This window comes from Scyliorhinus canicula, chromosome 7 (assembly GCF_902713615.1).
Source record: "Scyliorhinus canicula chromosome 7, sScyCan1.1, whole genome shotgun sequence".
Classification (NCBI taxonomy): Eukaryota; Metazoa; Chordata; class Chondrichthyes; order Carcharhiniformes; family Scyliorhinidae; genus Scyliorhinus; species Scyliorhinus canicula.
The window spans coordinates 141,206,389-141,230,021 of NC_052152.1; the positions used below are offsets into that span (position 1 = coordinate 141,206,389).

A 23,633-nucleotide genomic window follows, 5' to 3' on the forward strand; every position below is an offset into this window, starting at 1 on the left:
TTGCTTTTTTAGTTGTCCTCTGCTCACTTTTAAAGGCTTCCCACTCCTCTGGTTTCCCACTAATCCTTGCCACTTTGTATGCTTTTTCTTTCGCTTTCATGCTGTCCTTGACATCCCTTGTCAGCCATGGATGCCTTGTCCTCCCCTTAGCATATTTCCTCCTCCTTGGGATGAATTTCTGTTGTGCCTCCCTAAAAAACCCCCAAAACTCCTGCCATTGCTGTTCCACTGTCTTCCCTGCTAGGCTCCTTCTCCAAACAACTCTGGCCAGCTCCGCCCTCATGTCTTTGTAGTTACCCTTATTTAATTGTAATACTGTTACATCTGATTGCAGCTTCTCCCTCTCAAACTGCAGGGTAAATTCTATCATATTGTGGTCACTGTTCCCTCAGGGTTCCTTCACCTTAAGTTCCCTGATCAAGTCTGCAGAGGGATTTGGATAGGTTAAGTGAATGGGCTAGGGCAGGGGTGGGCAAACTTTTCCGTGCAAGGGCCACATTCAGAAATTCACAATTCACAAAGGGCCGCATAGTATATTAAGTAAAATAATTACTTCACCCGGTTATGATTCTGGGCGCCTCATATAGAACATAGAACAGTACAGCACAGAACAGGCCCTTCGGCCCTCGACGTTGTGCCGAGCAATGATCACCCTACTCAAGTCAACGTATCCACCCTATACCAGTAAGTAACCCAACAGCCCCCCCCCCCCATTAACCTTAAAAAAAATTAAAAAAAAAAAAAAAAAAAAATTAAAAAAAAAAATTTTTTTTTTTTTTTTTTTAATGACTTGGTGGGCCGCAGAAATACCTTTGGCGGGCCGCATGCGGCCCGCGGGCCGTAGTTTGCCCACCCCTGGGCTAGGGTCTGGCAGATGGAATACAATGTTGACAAATGTGAGGTTATCCATTTTGGTAGGAATAACAGCAAACGGATTATTATTTAAACGATAAAATACTAAGCATGCTGCTGTGCAGAGAGACCTGGGTGTGCTAGTGCATGAGTCACAGAAAGTTGGTTTACAGGTGCAACAGGTGATTAAGAAGGCAAATGGAATTTTGTCCTTCATTGCTAGAGGGATGGAGTTTAAGACTAGGGAGGTTATGTTGCAATTGTATAAGTTGTTAGTGAGGCCACACCTGGAGTATTGTGTTCAGTTTTGGTCTCCTTACTTGAGAAAGGACATACTGGCACTGGAGGGTGTGCAGAGGAGATTCACTAGGTTAATCCCAGAGCTGAAGGGGTTGGATTATGAGGAGAGGTTGAGTAGACTGGGACTGTACTCGTTGGAATTTAGAAGGATGAGGGGGGATCTTATAGAAACATTTAAAATTATGAAGGGAATAGATAGGATAGATGCGGGCAGGTTGTCTCCACTGGCGGGTGAAAGCAGAACTAGGGGACATAGCCTCAAAATAAGGGGAAATAGATTTAGGACTGAGTTTAGGAGGAACTTCTTCACCCAAAGGGTTGTGAATCTATGGAATTCCTTGCCCAGTGAAGCAGTTGAGGCTCCTTCATTAAATATTTTTAAGGTAAAGATAGATAGTTTTTTGAAGAATAAAGGGATTAAGGGTTATGGTGTTCGGGCTGGAAAGTGGAGCTGAGTCCACAAAGGATCAGCCATGATCTCATTGAATGGCGGAGCAGGCTCGAGGGCCAGATGGCCTACTCCTGCTCCTAGTTCTTATGTTCTTATTACACGTCACCAAATCCAGAATTGCCTGTTCCCTCATAGGCTCTGTCACAAACTGCTCCAAAAACCATCTCTTAGACATTCCACAAATTCCTTTTCTTGGGATCCACTACCAACCGGATTTTCCCAGTCCACCTGCATATTGAAGTCCCCCATTGTCACCCTGCAACCATATCTCTGTAATCCCGAAATCCCGACTATATCTATTTGGGTGATTAATTCATTCACTTTATTGTGAATGCTCCTCGCATCAATGCAGAAAGCCTGAAGGTTTGTCGTTATAACATTCCTTGTCCTGTTCCCATTATTTTTCATTGAGGCCCTGTTTGATTCTGGCCCTTGGTTCCTCTGTCACTTTTCTTTTCATTTTCTGCCTTTTGCTCTTGTCTGTGTTTCCCCCCTCCTCTGACTCCTTCCATAGGTCCCCACCCCACTGCCATTTAAATTTAAACCCTCCTCAACCACTCCAGAAACACTCCCTCTGGGACATCAGTCCCGGTTCTGCCCAGATGTAACCCGTCCAGTTTGTACTGGTCCCACCTTCCCCAGAACCAGTCCCAGTGTCCTAGGAATCCAAAACCCTCCTTCTCGCACTATCTCTTCAGCCACCTATTTATCTGATATGTCCTGCTATTTCTACTCTGACTACCATGCAACACTGCTAGTAATCCTAAAATCACCACATTTGACGTCCTACTTTTCAACTTACTTCCCAACTCCCTATATTTTGCTTTTAGGACCTCGTCCCTTTTTTTACCTATGCCATTTGTACAAATGTGTACCGCAACCAGTCACTGGTCACCCTCCTCCTCCAGAATGTCCTGTAGCCCCTCTGAGACATTCTTGCCCATAGCACCAGGAAGGCAACATACCATCCTGGAGTCTCATTTGTGGCCACAGAAATGCCTATCTATTCCCCTTACAATTGAATCCCCTATAACTATTGCATTCCCACACTTTTTACTCCTCCTTGAGCAGCAGAACGAACCGTGGTGCAACAAATCTGGCTGTTCCTGCTTTCCCTTGAGACACCATTCCCCCCAACAGTGCCCGAGGTGGTATGTTTGTTATGCAGGGAGATGGCCATAGAAGATTCCTGCACTTACTTCCTAGTCCACTTGCTCTTCCTGGTGGTCACCTTCCTTCCTGTGGAGTCTTAGCCATTTATCCTTCCGGCTCCACTCTCGGTCTCGTTCTTTCTCATGCTCTTTTATCCTCCCAGTGCCATTTTCAGTCTCGCTTTTGTGCCCTTTTATCCTCTCAGCTCCATTCTCAGTCTCGTTCTCCCTCGTGCTCTTTTATCCTTGCAGTTCTGCTCTCAGACTTGCTCTTTCTCGCTCTCTTTTTTCCGTCTCTGCTCTCATGCTTGCTCTTTCTCGTGCCCCTTTATTTTCTCAGCTCCAATGGTTTTCCTGTGATGTCACTCTTTGTTTCTTTTCAACAAGAATTGACTGTAGGACACAGTTCCCAGAATGCTTCATGTGATGCTGACTGTCAGACATTGTTCCCAGAATGCTTCATGCGATGCTGACTGTAAGACACTATTCCCAGAATGCTTCACTGCGATGCTGACTGTTGGACACTATTCCCAGAATGCTTCACTACGATGTTGACTGCAGGGCATTGTTCCCAGAATGCTTTATTGCAATGCTGAATGCAGGACAGTGTTCCCAGAATGCTTCACTGTGATGCTGACTGTAGGAAATTATTCCTAGAATGCTTCACTGGGATGCTGATTGTGGGACACTGTTCCCAGAATGCTTCAGTGTGATGCTGACTGTTGGACACTATTCCCAGAATGCTTCATTGCGATGTTGACTGCAGGACATTGCTCCTCCTTTTTTCAGATTTTTTTTCTCTTTTTACCATTAACTCAAAAATATTTCTAAATACTGCAAAGATGTCCTCGCCTTGTGAATACCCCAACTCCCACTTGTATCTTCCAATTTCATTGATATCCCAAAGCTCGCGCCTAATACCGCAAAGAGATTCAGTTTTTGTGGAATTTGGGTGTGGAATTGTGTGGCAGGTCTTTTGACCCCCACTACTTCTCCCAAAAGGCTAAGACACTGACCCTTTCCTAGTTCCAGCTTGCTGGACATTAGCATAACACAAAAGGCGCAATTAGGTTAGGTAGATTGGCCATGGTAAATTGCCCTTAGTGTCCAAAATTGCCCTTAGTGTTGGGTGGGGTTACTGGGTTATGGGAATAGTGTGAAGGTGTTGACCTTGGGTAGGGTGCTCATTCCAAGAGCCGGTGCAGACTCGATGGGCCGAATGGCCTCCTTCTGCACTGTAAATTCTATGATAATTTCAACTCTATCTGTCATTTTGGCTCTGCTGGAGAGTCCCTGTGGATTAGGTATAGAAGATTGTATCACCAACGGCCACTGTGTATTTTATTTTAGAAGTATGCGTGAGATCATGCCAAGTAAACTGCGCCCAATTCTTGTCACCAAGACATGAAAAGGATTTTCAAGCTCTGGGGACAACACAGAGAAAAGACTGATCCTCACTGTCAGGTGATGCATGAATTGTGAGGTCAACCTGAGGAAAAATAACCTTTGCAGCTCTGAATGGAGCTGATTAAGCGATGAGATCATAGGCTTATGAGACAGGAAGCAGTATAGGAAAGTTATATGCAGAACTCTCTAAAAATAGGACAGAAAGGCATCTACTTAGCAAATTGGGACTGGCATGAGGACTTTCAAGGGTGCAAGGGTGAATTAATCAGGGATCTAATTATTGTCCAGTACATGCTGCCGGAATGAATGTTGGATGGGGACTGTAGTGGGCTCATCTGTGTTGATGACAACCTTTTTCAAAAGGAGGGTCATGAGGTTGTAGAATATAGTATCTGAAATTATGTCAACATTTGAGAACAGGTTAGCTGGGTGATTGAAGGAAAATGGAATAAAGGATTATGGGAACGGAGCTATACACAGGATTAGGACTAATGTTTGTGTGTAAAAGATAACACAGACTGTTTGGGTGGGATGGCCAGCTTCAGTGTTGTGATTTCTTTGCAATCCAAGGTAATGTAGTGAAGCCAAAATAAATTGAGGGAACTTTATAGATGGGTGAGCTAAAATGGAATTAATTACTTTGCTTTTTTCCATCTATCCTGAAATGGCAAGTGCAGTTGGCAAGCGTAGAATTTGACCTGGATCCGTACCACAGTGAGTGATTCCCAGCTGTAGAACTGAAAGCGTAGTCAGCAAGTACAGAGGTAAAAAGACTGGTTCTAACCTTCACCCTTCAAAATAACCCAGAGGTTGCTGAAAGGACAGGAGATGAAATTGGACAGATTCCATAAGTGTTGCAAAGGGCATTAATGTCATTTGTCACAAACTGGGAAAACAGATGAACCTTCAGTGACTTCAAAGTCACCAAGTGACTGTGTGGAAATTCAGATGGTGGCAACATGATGCTGATAAACATAAAAAGGAATTCTCTCCCAAGGTGGCATCAACATGGACGGCAGCAACATTTACTTCAACCAGCCAATTTCTTTTGCTTTTGTAATGTGGATGGAAAATTTCAGAGCTTAGGTGGAGCCAGTTTGCTTTACATTTTATGCACTGGAAAATTAGTTTTTGTTTTGCAAAGGTAATGGTGCAAAATATTTAAAGATTTCAAGGTTAGAGAGGCCCTGAAACATCTACCAAAGACTTTTAAAAAAAAAATCACACACTTGTGTTCGAACAATATTTGATTTTTAAAAAAATCAGGGGCGGGGGGTGCGGGATTCCCACCCCCGCGGCTGCTGAATTAACCGGCGCCGGAGATTCGGCGGGGGCGGGAATCACGCTGCGCCGGTCGGCGGCCGCTCGTAGCAGCCCACCCCGGCGATTCACCGACCCGCGATGGGCCGAAGTCCGGCTCGTTCTATGCGTAAATTGGACTAGGTCCCTTACCGGTGGGACCTGGCGGCGGGGGCGGGCTCCGGGGTCCTGGGGGGTGCCCTCACGGTGGCCTGGCCCGCGATTGGGGCCCACCGATCCGCGGGCAGGCCTGTGCCGTGGGGGCACTCTCTTCCTATGCGCCGGCCGTGTAAGCCTCTGTGATGGCCGGCGCGAAGGTGAACCCCCCCACCGCATATGCGCGGTGATGACATTAGCAGCCGCTGACGCTCCCGCGCGTGCGCAGACCCACGCCGGCCGGCAGAGTCCCTTCAGCCCCGGCTGGCGCGGCTCCAAAGGCCTTCCACGCCGGTCGGCGGGACGCAAACCACTCTGGCGCTGGCCTAGCCCCTGAAGGTGCGGAGCATTCCGCAACTTTGGGGGTGCCCTATGCCGGAGTGGTTCACGCCACTTCGTCCCGCGGGGCCCCCCCCCCCCCGCCCTCCGCCCCGCCAGGCATGGGAGAATCCCGCCCCAGTTCTTCGACTATTACACTAAATAGTTATCATATCTTCATTACAAAATATAACAGCAGAATATTTAGACATGGCTATGGTAGCCGACTCATAATGGCACTGTCCAGAATCCTAGTCATTTGCTCCAATTCTTGTCAGTTTGTGAAATTGAATTCAATAGATCTAGCAAGTTGACTCTGAAATCTGCTGGATTGCCATAAAAAAAGTGAACATCCTGTTGGAAAACTAACCTGCCAGTCCAACTTGGTCTGGAGTATATGTGATTCAAGTCCCACAATACTGTTGTTGACTCTTAATTGCCTTCTAAAATGACCCAGCAAGTCAGTTGGTTATGTCTGGAGAGTTTGGGTAATATAGGCCAGAGGTGCCATGAATCCATTAAAATTAAAATTGATTGCATTCTCTGCACACATTTCACCTCACATATCTACTCCCAATTTTTTCCTGCCTCTCCAGAAGGTGTTGATGTTTCGATCTGCAGGCCTGAGAAACACCTCAATATCGGCACGAGTGAGGGCCTAAAAGGTGACTGGAGGTAGATTGTTCTGATGGTCTGTGGGTCGAAGGTTGTTGTGGGGTGCATGCGGGTTGAGGGCAGCACACTGTTCAGCTCAATCCCGGTCTGAACTGAAACCCACACATTCTGAAATCCACGAGCTGAATGTCTGGTGGAAGCAGAGTCAATAGTAACTTTCAAAGTGAATTGGATAACTATAGGAAAAGGAAAAGCTTGCAGAGCGATATGAAAAAGGCAGTGGAGTGGGCCAATTGGAGACCTCTTTCAAAGAATCAGCACAAGGACAATAGACTGAATGGTTTCCTAATGCGCTACATGGTTCTATGTGTACTGTTCAGACTAACATCAACAATAAGCTATTTAATTTTTTTCCCCCCTTCCTTTCCCAGGAGTTTTCAGGCTAAATGTAGCTACAGTTGCTCCACCCATGGTTGCTAACTTATATATGGGGGAATGCACTCTCAAGTGTCATAGAGTCTTCACTTGCTCTTTAACTTCTCTGTTCTGTCGGATTGAGGAAAAATTAAATAGGAAAGGGGCTGATGAAGAAGAACGGACTGAAGGATGCATCTTATCATGTGACTACACATGTTCAGTTCCTTTGATGCGTGTTTTATCAGCAGTGAATAAAATGTACTTACTTGTCTCTGAGTACCACACCTTCAATGCATGCCCCAAAGAGAATGATAGTAGATACATCTGTGATGAGGTATAAAGGATTAAAACAGTTTCAGATCAAGATAAATGGATTATTTCAATGATGTGTTCATTAAAAAAAAAGCGGACCCGGGGACAAATCTATAGAACTTCACAGGACCAAAAGTGACATTTCTTTAAACAAAATATATTTTAGTCTCTTTCTTACAGTACCACTGGTAGTGTAAATGCATTTGGGTTATTTTATTTTAGAAATAGTAATGCCTGACTTAATGGTTGTCAGTGGAAACAATGTACAGATGTTGCTTGCATCTGATCCCCATTCATCTAACTCCAGTACCAGAGGTCCTTGGTGGTTTGCAGTTAAAAATAATAAAATTGGGTCCCAATGATATTATTTAGCTGATGCACACCAATTCCCAAAAATTTCCATACAACTTGCAAGCTCAATGTTCCATTCGCCTGTATTAAATGAAAATGCAAGGCTGCTAAAGTGTGTTGCTTATAGAAGTATATTTAAAAGGCACAAGGGGCGGGATTCTCCGACCCCCCCCCGTCGGGTTGGAGAATCGCCGGGGGTCGGCGTGAATCCTGCCCTCGCCGGCCTCCGACTTCTCGGACCCCACAAAAGTTGCCGAGGCGTGAATCGCACGCCCACCTCGGAGAAGGGCGGGGACCGGCGTGACACTATAGACCCCGGGGCTGCCCGAATTCTTCTGGCCGGATGGGCCGAAGTCCCGCCGACGTGACCACGGGTCACGCTGGCTTGAATTAAACCATCGTATATAACGGCGTCAATCAGTGCTGATGGTTGACGCCGGACGGCGTGGAGGTAGGTCACAGCGTGGGGTGGCCGCAGGAGAAGTGACTGCGTGGCCGCAGTCAGTGTACAGGGGTGTGTGTGTGTGTGGAGGGTGTGTGTGTGTGTGGTGGGGGAAGGTGGTGGTGGTGTAGTGGGTGGGGAGTGTGTGGGGGGTGTGTGGTGGGGTGTGTGTGTGGGGGGTGGAGGGGGGGGAGAGGGTGAGTGCCGGGGTGAGGGACGAGTGCTGGGGAGAGGGCGAGTGCCGGGGTGAGGGGGCGAGTGCCAGGGAGGGGGCGAGTGCCGGGGAGTGGGGAGAGGGCGAGTGCTAGGGTGAGGGGGCGAGCGCCGGGGTGAGGGGGCGAGTGCCGGGGAGGGGGCAAGTGCCGGGGTGAGGGGGCGAGTGCCGGGGAGGGGTGAGTGCCGGGGAGGGGGTGAGTGCCGGGGTGAGGGGGCGAGTGCCAGGGAGGGGGGAGAGGGCGAGTGCCGGGGCGAGGGGGCGAGTGCCGGGGAGGGGGTGAGTGCCTAGGTGAGGGGGTGAGTGCCGGGGTGAGGGGGTGAGTGCCAGGGAGGCGAGAGAGGGCGAGTGCCGGGGAGGATGGAGAGGGGGTGAGTGCCGGGGAGAGGGCGAGTGTCGTGGTGAGGGGGTGAGTGCCGGGGAGGGGGGAGAGGGCGCGTGCCGGGGTGAGGGGGTGAGTGCCTGGGTGAGGGGGCGAGTGCCGGGGAGGGGGCAAGTGCCGGGGTGAGGGGGCAAGTACCGGGGAGGGGGAGGGGGCGAGTGCCGGGGTAAGGGGGCGAGTGCCGGGGAGGGGGGAAAGGACGGGGGAGGTGTTCCGCCTGGCCAGGTGCCAGCTTCCATCAGAGGCGACCATGCAGCCCATGGCACCTGGCTGCGGGGAGGGGGGGGGGGGGGGGGGGTGGGGGTGGTGGTGGTGGGGGGGGGGGGGTACGGGCAATGCTGGTATGTCGTCGTTACCGGCTGGGCCAGCAGGCACGGGACAGGCTGATAGCCACCCAGTTCACAGACTAAGGGGGCGTGGGAATCGCCGAGTATGGGCACAGAACGCATACCCCACCCACCACCAACACCCACACCCCCCCACCCACCCACCACCAACATCCTCACCCCCCCCCACCCACCCACCACCAACCACCTGTCATGTGAGCGTACCTTTAAGAAATGGATGTTTAAGCAATGTACCTTTAAGAAATGAAGCCGCTCTTATTACTGAACTGATGTCAGAGGGTGGGGGCAGCTGAGTTGAGCTCACTTCTGCATTTAGTTGCAGTTTGAGAGAGCAGCTGAAAAGTGTCTGGCTGGTTTGCTGAGAGCTGCATGAAGAGAAAGAGCTTGGGTGTGTCTGTGTTTGCAGTGAGCTGGATCTGTGGTGATCTCTGCCAGGAAAGACTATCTTTTAATTATTTGGGTGATTTAAACTCATAATATTAATGTCTTTAACCTGATGTGTTTCTGTTTAAAGGTGTTAAGTCTTTTGGAGGTTTGAAGGAACATTTTGAGGGATTATTTAGTGTTGTATTATTTTCGGGATTATCTTTGAAGTAAGGGGTGGTAAGTGATCCAATGATTATTTAAAAAGATTAAGTTGAATTCATGGAATAAACATTGTTTTGTGTTTAAAAACCCATGTGTCCATAATTGTAATACCACACCTGGAGACCAAGCCGTGTGCTTCAAAAGCAACAATTCATTAAAGGGAGAGGTTGGTTGAACTCCATGATACATTTTGGGGTTCTGAAAACACCGCTCCCATAACACACCCCCACCCTACTCGCATGCACACCACCCCTCCATTGCACATCCACCTGCGGCACAACGGGCCAGGCTCACACGGTCGCCTGTGGAAGCATGTCTATTGCAGGCCATGGAGGATGATGACAACCCGCTCTGCGATGAGCTCTGGGCTCTACATTGTTGGACAATGCCTGACCCATGGCCACAGTACCACCATCCACCTGGACCGTCCCTGCATGCGGCAGTGACACTGCAGCGCATGAACCCGTCCTCTGCCCAGGGGGATGGCGAGGGTGACCCGGGAGGAGGGGAGGGCACACTCACCTGGGGCCGACATAATACCACCTCTCACACACACACACTGGTGCTCAACGCTCCCGACACCCTCGCACACTTCGGATAGAGCACAAATGCAGCTTCTGTAGCTGTGAAAGTCCATACATGTGCCCGAGCCCCTATAACTCGTCTGTGCTCTGTACCCGTGCCAACTTACTCAATGTCTAATTGTTTGGCCTTACGGGCCCTTTGACTACGTCTAGGTGGTTCCCCAGACGGTACAGCAGAACTTGAGGTGGACTCCTGTGATTCCTGCCCTGTGACTCACGATCCCTTTGGCGGCCGTTTCCTGGGGCGCCCTGCCTAGATGGGCCAGGCTGCGGCTCTAGCGACTGGGGTGGCGAGCTGCCAGTCTGTCCTGCCTGTTGCCCACCAGATGCACCTGGGACGGAGGGTGGGGGGGGGGGGAGTCCGAGGTGCCTTGGTGTTCAGGGGCCTCCCCTACAGGGGGACCCGGAATGGGCCCCAGCACCTCCTCCTCCCTCGGGGTGCCCAATGACCCCCGGGCCTCTACATGACGGGGATGCGAACGAACCGACCATCCGACGTCCCCCCGACACCTGGCGCTGTCAGTCCTGGAGGCTTGCCCTGGTATCGACAAGGGTCTGTAAGTTTGCAGCCATGGAGCTCAGGGAGTTGGCCATCCCTGTCTGTGTCAGGGCGACACCGGCCAGCACCTGGGCAATGGCGCCGATGCCCCCAGTGATGGCCTGCTGAGACTGGGCTACTGCCTGCAGATACTGAGCCATGGCCTGCTGAGACTAGGCCACCGCCTGCTGAGACTGGGCCACTGACTGCTGAGACTGGGCCACTGCCTGCAGAGACTGGGCCATGGCCTGCAGAGACTGGGCCATGGCCTGCTGAGACTGGGCCACTGCCTGCAGAGACTGGGCCATGGCCTGCAGAGACTGGGCCATGGCCTGCTGAGACTGGGCCATGGCCTGCTGAGACTGGGCCACGGCATTGAGTGACTCTGCCATCTGCCGCTGGCTCTGGCTCATGGCTTCCTGTGAGAGGGCAGCCATGTCCTCGGCGTCAGACGCTGCCTGCATGGAAAGCCCCAGGCCTTGCATACTGCTCCCCATGTCTGACACCGTTGCACCCATTGCCTCCACCGTGGACGCCACCACCGGTGTCAGCCTGGGTGGCACACATGACCGGCACCACTCCCAGCACCTGGACGTGGGTGCACTCCTCCACCTGCGTCTGCAGCCTCCTCAAGCCAGCCGTCACCCCCCTTGATCGTCCCAGGTTTGGTGGCTGCATTGGGTCTATGGGTGGGTGTGGTAACTCCAGGAACCCGGGACCCGTCTGGGCAGCAGATGGTTGCTGGGGCTGGCCTACTCTCCGAACGCCTGGCCCCTCGGCTGCTCCTACTTCCACCTGCTGTACCGGTACGGCTGTGTTGTGCGCACCAGTGAGTGTACCAGAAGCCTCATCACTAAAGTGCCCAACCGAGGTGAGTGTCTCTGTGATGGTGGAGGGTGTTGGAGAAAGCAGTGGCATTGTGTCGTGATCATTGTCCGACCCAGAGTCCATGGTCCCCTGGGGTGGTGGTTCCTGTCCACCCGTCCCCTGTGTGTCAGTGTCCTGTGTGTCGGTGTCATATGTGTCGGTGTCCCGGGTAGGGCTGACCTGGGTAGGGCTGTCCTGGGTAGGGCTGTCCTGGGTAGGGCTGTCCTGGGTAGGGCTGTCCTGGGTAGGGGTGTCCTGGCTCAGCTGCGAGTGGGGCCTGTGGCTACCCCCCTCGTTGCTAGGTGTCACACGCCTGCGTCGCTGCAATCGCACGAGACGGGGACGTCGTCTCCATGTTGCTCCAGGCCTGCCCCTGTCTCGTGGCCACCCTGGGGCATCCTGCGGGCGGTCGGCATCCACGGGCACGGGTGCCTCGACGTTTGGTCCTGCAATACACAATACAGCATGCATGGTTAGACACGTGGGCGGTGATCGGGGGATATGGGGGAGGGGGGATATGGGGATATGGGGGAATGGGATATGGGGGAGGGGAAATATGGGGGAGGGCGGATATGGGGGAGGGGGATATGGGGGAAGGGGATATGGGGGAGGGGGGATATGGGGAATATGGGGATGGGGGGATATGGGGAGCGGAGATATGGGGAGGGGAGATATGGGGGAGAGGGGATATGGGAAGGGGGGATATGGGGAGGGGGGATAAGGGGGAGGGGGGATATGGGGAATATGGGGGAGGGGGGATATGGGGGAAGGGGGACGGGCCGTGGGGGTCTCACTTGGTGGTGCGTCCCCGACCTCTGCTTCGGCAATCTCCCGGTCCTCGCGTCCGCCTGCCAGTTCCAGGGCCCTCTCCTCATGAACAGTGAGTGGTCTCACATCAGTTGAGCCCCCTCCGGTCCTCTCACGCTCCCTGTTGTTGTGTGTGCACTTCTCCTGTTAGGGTTCGGGTTAGGGTTAGTTACACCTGGGGGTGTACCGCACATCGGGGGGGGGGGGGGGGGGGGGCTACTCACCCTGGCAACCCTGACAAGGTCATTCACCTTCTTGTGGAACTGGGTGCCTGTCCTTGGTGTTGCAGCCACAGCTGACGGCCTCTGCCACCTCCCTCCACAGGTGCCGGCTGAGGCGTGGGGAAACCCTGCGGCCGTGTATGGGGTACAGGGCCTGCCTCCTCTGCTCTACTGCATCCAGGAGTGCCTCGATGTCGCGCTGCGGGCGACCATCTTGTCGGGTCTCCGGGGGGGTCGTCTTTTGTGCTGTGACGCCGCGCATCCGCGGCAGGTGTCACCGTCACGAATGGCGTCACGCCGCTACTAGCCCATTCCCGGCCGGAGAATTTGTGCTGTTTGGGGGGGCCCGACTCCGGAGTGATCCGCGCTGGTTTTGGTGCCGGATTCCGGCGATCGCACCGATTATGGGAGAATCCCGCCCAAGAATGCCAAATTTCAAACCATCACAACAGTTTATACTATAGGAGAAAAATTGAATGGCAAGTCGACTCAATCAAGGCATTGCCATGGAGACAGTAAGCAACACCTATGCTGTTCTGATCGTAGTAACTTCCAGAGTTGTCAACGTAATCTCCTAAGCAGCAAATAAAAACCTCCCAACAAAAGTACTGTGAACAAAGCCCTTCCCATAAGCAAGGAAGAAGGCAGCTGTGTAGCTTCAATAGCTATTCCCATTGATTCCCACTATGTCTTCAGCCCCCTCAGCTGATGCTGTGTTCTCACCCTGCTTACTCTGGCACTTTCCAGAAAGCATGTGTAACCGATGGAACAACAGTTAAATATGAAAACCCATGTCAAAGCACATTAAATGAGCAATTAACATCTTGACAACGATAACCCATCTCTGTCTGTCACAGAGTTTACTTGCTGCCAACCAAGCATGCTGCAGTTAAATGTGGAACAGAGAACCGGCAATAGACCTAGTTTGCCCCTTGAGTCCGTTCCAGGACAGAGGGTTGGGGCTGGCTTCCTGACATCCCGTCAATTCCACCATCCACTTCCAAATATGTGCCTGCAAGCTATGATTCAGCCCAGTAGATCTGCAAGAGAGATAGTTTGGCATTGCAGTATCATTTTGGATGTTTGTTGTTTAGGCGAATGGCAGGTCATGAACTTGCAATGCACACATTCAAAACACTACCACTGCACTTTCAAGACCCAATCAGTAGAAATATCTGTAGCAAATCTCATACAGGATAAGTGGAAAGATAATTTATAATGTTTCATTTTCAAGTATTTTTAAAATCTTAAACATAACTCTAATTAATTTAATATTCTTAGCATTAAGCAGCCTCTATCCATACTTACTAAAATCCTCACTTGTCAGCCTCTGTGCCTAATAACCATGTGGAAGCCATTTAATGCTTAGTACACTGCAGCAATGAAAGTTATCTCTTAATTATCATATTAGCAACAGGTTGGCTAAGCGTATTATGAGGAAAAAGGATACAGACAGCGGACGTTGTTGCAATTGCCATGATTGTACCAATTGGAATCGACTTCTGGGCATCCCGAAGGTCTCCTGATCTATTTGAACCAGCCATGATTCCTGAAAGAAAGATAAGAAATAGATTACATGAGCATCTACTTAATATCAGTCCAAGCTGAGCTTTCGTATCTCAAATCAAATTTCCTCAGGCTCCCATTTGCTCAGGAACTGAATTCACAAATTCTCAAGCGAGGGAAACATTGTTTGGGAAAGGAAAAGAATTAGAAAGGTAGGAAAATAAATCAAAAATGCATTTGCACAAGAACATACACTCCATAACTTGAGTGAAATTCTAATCTGCCACATTCCTCGGTTGGTGCGGGATTGCTTACTGTGTCAATGGAAGGCAAAAAGACTGAAGGAAAAAAATGGAAGTTTGACTGTAGTTAAAGTCTTCTATTATGAATTAAAGGTGTTGTCTTACATAGTCTCTTAGTTACAATGAGGCTAGATACTCCTGTTGGTGTGGTTGTTGGCTGGGATTATCCGCCTCGTTTTCAGAGAATCCCATAGGAATCCAAAAATAGCTTTTCACCAGCGGGATTTTTCTGTTCGATTGTCCCCGTCCCACTGCAGTCATACAATGGGAATCCTGATGTTAAAGGTCAGGATCCCCATTTACGTCTATTTGCATCTAATTATCAGGTCTTTAGCCCTCATTGTCCCTCGTGATGTTCCTTGTATAATTCTCCAAGATAGCTAAAAGTCGTGTTTACCAAGAACATCAAGCAATGTATTTAAAACATAGCTAGTTTAATTTACACTACTTTAAATGGTTTGCACACTCTACTGAGTAATAGCTAACAAAATAGCAGTACTGAATCTATGTTACATTAATCTATTATGTCTCTCTAATACAACCAATACTCTATCTCAACCTCACACTATCCTTCTCCATAAGCTTCTCCCAGAATGCAGGAGCGCCGTGCAACCATAGATTTCACCAGTTCCCAGATCCCCAAGATGCCTGCCTCTTTTGAGGCCTTGTGGAGTCTGTGGACCATGTCTAAGTTAAATGTTTTAGGCTGAACCGCTTTTTAGTTTCTTATCAAGCCTCTTTTAAAGTTTTGTCTGCACTTCAGTTCTACACTCCTGATCTATGGCACCTGGTGCGGAGAGTGACGAAGAAGGAGGAGGATCTTCTTGTGAAGCTGCTCCTGGGCCTGGTGAAACTTGCCATTAAAAGGTCCAGGCAGTGGGCAGTAGAGGGGGTTGTCCAACCTGACTGTCCCTCTTCTGCGGCTTCATTCATGATCAGGTGTCCCTGGAGAGGAAGGATGCGGTGTCCATTGGTGCCATCAAGGCTTTCCATGCTCGGTGGGGCCTCAGGGTCTGGGGTGCTTTATGTACCTTTTAATCACCTTATGATTCAAGGGGTGTGATTCTCTGAAACGGAGAGAAAAGACAGGCGTCGGAGCCTGCTCCTCGCCCCATATTCTCCCCCCCCCCACTGGGGCTAGGAGCGGCATTGTGCGAATCTTGGGCGCCGGGCCTGGACGCTTGCGTCAAAGCGGCGCGCTGAGAATGACGCGGCCGGCAGCGCCTAAGTGACGTCAGCCGCGCATGCGCAGGTTGGCCGGCTCCAACCCGCGCATGCGCGGTTGCCGTCTTCCTCTCCGCTGCCCTGCAAGACATGGTGGCTTGATCTTGCGGGGCGGCGGAGGGAAAAGAGTTCGTCTCTTAGAGATGCCGCCCGACGATCGGTGGGCACCGATCGTGGGCCAGTCACCTCACGATCACGCCCGTGGTTCTCGATCGTCTCTCTGCCCCCCCACAGGCCCCACATTTACCTGTCGCGCGATGTTCACACTGGCAGCGACCAGGTGTGGTTGCCGCCGGCGTGAATCGGTCGGGGTCGTCAGGCCGCTCGGCCCAGCCGGGCCGGAGATTCGCCGGTCGCCGTGAAAAACGGCGAGCGGCGATTCTCCGAGCGGCGTGTCGCAAAAAGTGACACGCCATTTGGGGGGGGGGGGGTGGGAGAATCACGGGGGGGTGCCAGGGTGGCGTGGTGTGATTCGCCCGGCCCTCCCGCGATTCTCCCCCCCCGGCATGGGGAGCGGAGAATCGCGGCCAATGTTTTTTTAAAATGTTTTTATTATGACATTTATATATATAAATCAAACACAACCAAAACCAAAAAGAGAACAAACATGAAATCACATAACAAATAACTAACCAACACGCCCACGCTCCACACTCCCTGCTGTTACACCTACCCACTCTGCCTCTATTTTTAACCACAAAATTCCCCCCCTCCCCCTGCTGACTTCTTAATTATTGTTGAAGAAGTCGATAAACAGTTTCAATCTCCGGGCAAAACCCTGCACAATCCCTCTCAAGGCAAATTTGATTTTTTTCCAACCTAAGGAATTCCACGAGGTTGCTCACCCACACCCCTGGTTTTGGTAACCGCCAATCTCTCAATTTCAACAAGATCCGTCTCTGGGATACCAGGGAGGCAAAGGCCAAGATGTCGGCCTCTCTTGCCCCCTGGACACCCGGCCCTTCCAAAACTCCAAAAATCGCCACTTCTGGACTGGGGACCACCTTCACGCTCAGCACCTCGGACATCACGTCAGTGAACCCCCACCAGAATCCCTCCAGCTTCAGACAGGCCCAAAACATGTTTTGCGGGCCCCACCGCGCACCGCCCACACCTATCCTCCACCCCCTCAGAAAACCTGCTCATTCTGGCCACTGTCATGTGTCCTGTGAACTACTTTAAATTGAATGAGGCTAAGCCTATCGCACAAACAGGATGCGTTCACCCTCTGTGATGAATATCACGTTCGCCGCAGAATTTGGTTTGAAATAAGGCAACAGAAATTAATGCGACCAGTATTTTAATTAAAAATGGAATAAAACCAATTCAGCTAAATGTCGTCCAGAATTCACCATTTGCTGGGAGAAACTCCTAGCTGACTTCAAGGATCATTAATACATTCCAAACAAATATAGGATAAGGAAAACCTTGCATTGACACACCGTACATTCTCTCGATCGCTCCCCTACACCTATAATTATTCAAACCATGAGGACAGGAAATTCTTCAGAGAAATTTTACACAAATCCTTCCTTAACTATATAACTTTTCATCTTAGGGGACTGACAGCGGACATGTTAATGCTGCAGGAGACGCACCTTAGAAGAGCTGATCAGATTAGGTTAAGGAAAGGTTGGGTCGGATAGGTTTTCCACTTGGGACTGGACTCAAAGACCAGAGGGGTCGCGATCCTGATCAACAAGTGTGTGGTGTTTGAGGCGGCAAGAATAGTTTCAGATGGGGGAGGCCGATACATTATGGTCAGTGGGAAATTGGAGGGGGTGCAGGTGGTATTAATAAATGTATACACGCCAAACTGGGATGATGTGGAGTTTGTAAAGAGGATGCTGGGGATGATACCGGACCTGGATTCGCATTAACTGGTCATGGGAGGGGACTTCAATAAAGTTATTGACTCTGGTTTAGACCAGTCAAGCTCAAAAATGGGCAGGGTGCCAGCAATGGCTAAGGAGCTAAAAGGGTTCATGGAGCAGATGGGGGGGGCGGGGGGGGGGGGGGGGTATCTAGGCATCCAAGTGGCGCGGGAATGGGAATAGACCCAATGAAGGACGATTTTCGGAGGTGGAACGGGCTCCCGCTGTCACTAGCTAGGAGGGTCCAGACGGTGAAGATGACGGTCTTTCCGAGATTCCTGTTTGTGTTCCAGTGTCTCCCCATTTTTATTTCGCGCTCCTTCTTTAAACGGGTTAACAAAATTATCATGGACTGTGTATGGGGGGACAAGACCCCGCGAGTAAAAAAGGGGATGATTGAGCGGAGCCGGGGAGAGGCCGGGCTGGCGCTGCCAAACTTCAGTAACTACTATTGGGCGTCGAATATAGCCATGATCAGGAAGTGGGTGGTGGGGTGGGTCGGCATGGGAGCGTATGGGGGCGGCTTCATGTAAGGACACCAGTTTGGGGGCGCTAATAACAGCGCCTCTGCCGTTCCCGTGGCACGGTACTCCACCAGCCCCGTGGTGGCATCAGCCCTGAGAGTCTGGGGGCAATGGAGGAAGCATGTGGGAGCGGAGGGAGCATCGGTCTGGTCCCCAATCTGTAACAATCACCGGTTTACTCCAGAAAAGATGGATGGGGGATTTCGGAGATGGCAGAGGGCAGGAATTGAGAGGATGGGGGATATGTTTACAGAAGGGAGTTTTCCTAGCTTGAGGGAGCTGTAGGAGAAATTAGGATTGGCAAGGGGAAACAAATTTAGGTACCTGCAGGTGCGGGACTTCTACGTAGACAGGTCTCAACCTTCCCGCTCCCACTACCAAAAGGGGATTCAGGATATGGTCAGAGGACATGCAGACTGAGGAGCTGAAGCGCAAATGGGAAGAGGAGTTAGGAGGAGAGATAGAGGATGTCTCTGGGCAGATGCGTAGAGTAGAATCAACGCTTCCACAACATGCGCCAGGCTCAGCCTGATACAGTTCAAGGATGTTCACCGGGCTCACATGACAGTGGCCTGGATGAGCAGGTTCTTTGGTGTAGAAGACAGGTGTGCAAGGTCTGCAGGGCGGTCAGCGAACCATGTCCATATGTTCTGGACATGCCCAAAGCTCAGGTGATTCTGGCAGGGGTTGCAGACGTCATGTCCATGGTGTTAAAAACAAGGGTGGCACCGAGTCCGGAGGTGCCGATTTTCAGGGTGTCGGAAGATCCGGGAATCCAGGAGGAGATAGAGGCAGACATTCTGGCCTTTGTTTCCCTGGTAGCCCGGAGACGGATAATATTGACTTGGAGGGACTCAAAGACCCTAAGTCGGAGACCTGGCTTACTGACATGGTTAGGTGTCTCTGTCTGTAGAAAATTAAGTTCGCCTTGAGAGGGTCACTGTTAGGATTTGCCTGGAGGTGGCAACCGTTCATCGACTTCTTGGCAGAAAATTAATCGTCAGCAGAAGGGGGCGGGCGGTTAGTTTAGTTTAGAGTAGGGGGTTAATAAAGGTGGGACCTGCAAGGGAGGTAGCAGGCTTTTTTTGCACTATGTTTATAGACTTATGTATATTGTTTATTTTGTCATTGTAAAACCGAAAAATACCGCAATAAAATGTTTATTAAAAAAACTATATAACTTTTGACACTTAGAGTAACACCCTCAAAGAACTGTCTGTTTGACAATCTATATATCTAAGAAACATGGCAACACTGAAAAGAGGCTATAGGCAATTAATCAACAATAAGTGATAAGATAACAGACAGTCCTTGACCGATTAAAAGGTTTTATGTATATAAAGAGCGGCATTTTGGCAGAGAGGTGCCTTCTCACTCCCCTGCGGGAGTGTGGGTCAAAGCTCTGTTCTTCAAGTTTGCCTCGTGAAACAAAGACCAGGATGGTTTTGTAAGTATGTTTCTGTTAAACTTCTTATAAATGTATTATAAATTGATAGGAGATACTTTAGGATTTTCCATGTTTTAGATATCTCATTCTCTTAAGAGAAGTTAGTATGTTAGCAGATAACAAAGGACTATTAACGGGTTTTATATTGTTAGCAGATAACAAAGGACCATTAACGGGTTTTTATATTATTAACAGATAACTAAAGCCTATTAATCAATTTATATTTTTAACTCTGCAATTCTGTATCTATCAATTGAGAGTATTTTACAATAAAAATACTTTGATTAAAATTATACTGTGTAGACTTACTCTCAAAGTTTAAAATCCTAGACACTAGGATCATTTCGGAAGTTTTAAATGACTAGGACCCACAACGACAGATTTAGTTATGAGTGATGCATCTGAACTTTTCCCAAAAAAAAGTAACTGAGATCCTGTTTAACTGTCTGAGACCCAGAAAAGCATTCTCCCTTTGTGAGATCTATTTTGAGTCTTAGCAGAGAAACAGATTTCCCTCTTTTGGTGGGTTAACCTAGAGCAGTGGTTCCCAACCTTTTTTTTGGCCATGCCCCACCTAATCACCTCTAAATTCCTGATGCCCCCCCCCCCCCCAAGTGGTGATATATAATTCTTATCATTTAAAAAGTGAACTCCGTTTCAGCTGAAGAAGCTTAAAACGCCAATACCTTGGTTTAAACAAGCTTCAAAAGAACATGGCATCCATGAAAAAGAAAAATGAAATAAACAAAAGACAGTTAAAGTTCTGAGCAAGAAATTACTAAAAAATTGTTTAAAAAAAGAAAAAACATTAAGTGGTATTAAAATAATAATAATGATAAATATGATAATAAAAGAGTATTCACAGGTAATAAAGAGAGAGAAAATTTCTATATTAGAATATTGAAATATTTGTGGATTGTCTCATACGAAAACAGCAAATAAAGTTTCAAAACATATAATAGAGAACTGAAATGTTATACAACACAAACTAATTTGAATGGAAGCTTTTTCTGTAATACTTCGATCATTTTAATTACTGTACAATAAAGTAAAGGTACCTATCAAATGCAAAATACCATTTGAGCTCACCTCAAGATAATTAGAATAAAGTTAGTGAGACCCTTGTGCTTCATCCCTGATGCAAAGAGATTTTATATTAGGCACTAATTTAGTCAGCTTCAGTCTCAAATCTCCTCGTTTAGTGATATCCAGTCGATTTCTTTTCTTCAGTAGCAAATCATTTACAACACTAAAACCACATTCAGCTAAATATGAAGATGGGAACGGTAACAACAGTTTTCTTGCAAATCTGGTTGAATTTGGGTATTTAGTTTCTGTCTCATCACAAAGCCATGCCATCGCTCCTTTTATGTTGAATAAAGTTTTAACTGACTCATCATTTTGTATTTCCGAGAGTTCTTCTTGGTACTGCATTGAAACATCAGATAGATCCACTAGCAATGGCTGCATCACCCATGTTGAAAAATCAATCTGTTTTAAATCAGATAATCTTTCTTTCAAATCAGAGGCCAATATTTTCAGATGATCCACAATGACAAGTACAGCAGCATCAGTCGGCTCACATTTCTTTAGCCAATGAAACTGGTCAAAATTTTTGTCAGAAATATGTTTTTGGCATAACTCGATAAATGAAATAAAGCCAAATATCTTCGCCTTTGCATCAACAAGAGTTTTATTTGTTCCTTGAAGTTGTTTATTCAACACATTCAGTTTTTCAAAAATATCTGCTAAATAACTCACAAACGCTTTTCCATCAACGGTTAGCAGGTGCTTCATTTCAGGCTTTTCACTTAAAAAGTCACTAAGCTCATCAAATAGTTCCCCTTCGAAAGCCACCGTACCTCAGTGTGAAGTAAAAGTCTCACATGGTCTGCATTGTTATCTTCACAAAATTGCTTGAATAGACGCTCACATTTGGCATTAGCTTTGATAGCATTGATAGATTTTATAACTGATTTCAGTACCTCATTAAGTACAGGAGAAATATTTTTCGACACTAAGTTCTCTCTATGAATAACACAGTGCACAAGAAGCATTTCCGGATTCTCATCTTTCATCAATTTTAAGCAGCCATTTTTCTTGCCCATCATAACAGGAGCACCATCAGCTGCACAAGATGTTATGTTTTCCATTGGTATATTATTGACATCTAAGTAGTGTTTTAGCAAAAGCTCTTTGAATCGCATTTCTAAATCCAATTCAATAAATAAGGTTCTCCCATGACCTCTCGCGCTTCGTGCGATGTGCATGAAGAGCGTTGGCGCGGTGATTATGTAATAACTACACAATAAAGACCTTTTTTACCCAAAAAAAATTATTTACTCAAAATAACATCTGAAACATAAACTACATATGTTTACCTGATGGAAAATACAAAAAAATAAAAATCGAAAATTTGGACCCAGACCTCCTCAGTCGCGCTCAATTGCCCCCCTTAAAAATCAAATTGCCCCCCTGTGAGGCGTACGCCCCACGTTGGGAACCACTGACCTAGAGTATAGGTTAATAATAAAGTATTATCAGGTCTGGAATAACCTAAATCCTTCACAGTTGGCGCCCAAACGCGATGGAAAAATTAAAATCCTCAGAAATATTAAATATTAAAAACATATTTTTTTGTTTAAAAAAAAGCAGAGAAAAAACGGTGTGATCCCTAAAAATAGAAAGTACTTTTGAACCTGTAAACATGGCAAATACTCCAAATGCAGGGAGAATATATAAAGTTGCCCGAGAAATGAATGAACTTATAAATGGAACTGCCCTATTCCAAGTTGCAGACAATTAATTATTTACCCTGAAAATTTTAAAACAAGGACGCATCTATAGAATTGGATGTCGCATGGTAGTTAAAGCAGAAGTCCCTCAAAGGGTTTACAGCAGCCAAAAGTTTTAGATTGCAGATCAGTGCTTATCAGACAGGCTTTGAGATAGCAGCCTGTGCTGTAACCCGATACTTTATATCGAGTCAGAGAAATTCCAACGAAGTTAAGTTTTAAATTACATAAAGGAAACCAGTGGATTGCTGAGTTCTCCACCCTTTGATAAAAGTTAATTATTTTAGCAAGCAATTGATTGGAATTGCCAGAATCTTAAATTTGAATTACTTGAAATAATGTTTATTTGTGATTTGGTAGAAACTTAGTGACACCTTTTTAAAAGTGGATAACTGAAGATGACAGTTGACTTTGCTATGGTATAAATCACCGCAGCTAACTGCTTCCTCCCAAGAGCAGCCAACAGATTTGTGAATGTAAGAAAAATTGTTAAGATATAGAATGAATTAAGTTGTAAAAGTTATACAAGCTCTTGATAAGCAAATCTTAAATTCAGTTCTGAGTTAAGATCAGAACAAAGCTTGCAGTTTGCCAGTAATTCAATATGAATTTTCAAACATTTTAAGTTTTAAAAGAAACTGTTCAAACTGTTTTCAAACTTTGCTAAGTAACAAAAAATGATCATTGTTTATAAATAGATAAATAAATAAATAAAAAGAGAGCTAAAGATAGGGGACTCATAGCAGCAAACGATTTAAAAGACAATCTCCTAAAAGTGAGGACTGTAAATCACAGAGAACTCAGTCGCATAAATGACAATTACTCTCAGGAGAATCCCCTCGATAACAAACACCAAGAATTCAGCAGACCCCAGGCTAAAATGGTAAAAATTAAACACCCAGAGAATTCCCAGCGTCAGATTCAACAACAAAAAATTGACACACCATGCCCAAGGCACAGAAATCATTACCCTTATGTAGACATTAAAATCAGGGATTTATTTGGAACAGCATTAATTGACACAGGGTCAGACATTTCAGTTGTAGATCCTCAAATAAAGTCCAAGTGCCAGATGGGGGAGCCTCTAGAACAAATTGAAATTGTGGGAATAACGGGACAATCACAGTCAACTCGGGTTTTTGACTGCCCTGTAGAATTAAATGTAATTCGGCACAATTTAAAAACTGCAATGTTAGACATCAATCAGACGTCGCCTTCTGGTCAAAAGACTTTGTTACTAATTGGAGCTAAAGATTCAGGACTATGGTTTAACACATTCCCCGTTAATTCTGACGTGGATGAAAGAGCTGAGCATGTTGTGAAACAGCTTGAATATCACACA

The 23,633-nt window shown here is 47.8% G+C and overlaps 1 protein-coding gene across 4 annotated transcripts in view; it reads right to left on the bottom strand.

The window, feature by feature from the left end:
- Window positions 1–23,633, bottom strand: part of LOC119969424 (solute carrier family 12 member 5) — a 1,634,719-nt gene that overhangs the window by 91,576 nt on the left and 1,519,510 nt on the right. For all 4 annotated transcript variants that reach the window (XM_038803049.1, XM_038803048.1, XM_038803051.1 and 1 more), the window contains exons 10-11: window positions 14,070–14,168; window positions 7,233–7,290 (exon numbers count right to left, since the gene is read on the bottom strand). In XM_038803049.1, coding sequence (XP_038658977.1) covers window positions 7,233–7,290; window positions 14,070–14,168 — 157 coding nt within the window. The remainder of the gene's footprint in view (window positions 1–7,232; window positions 7,291–14,069; window positions 14,169–23,633) is intronic.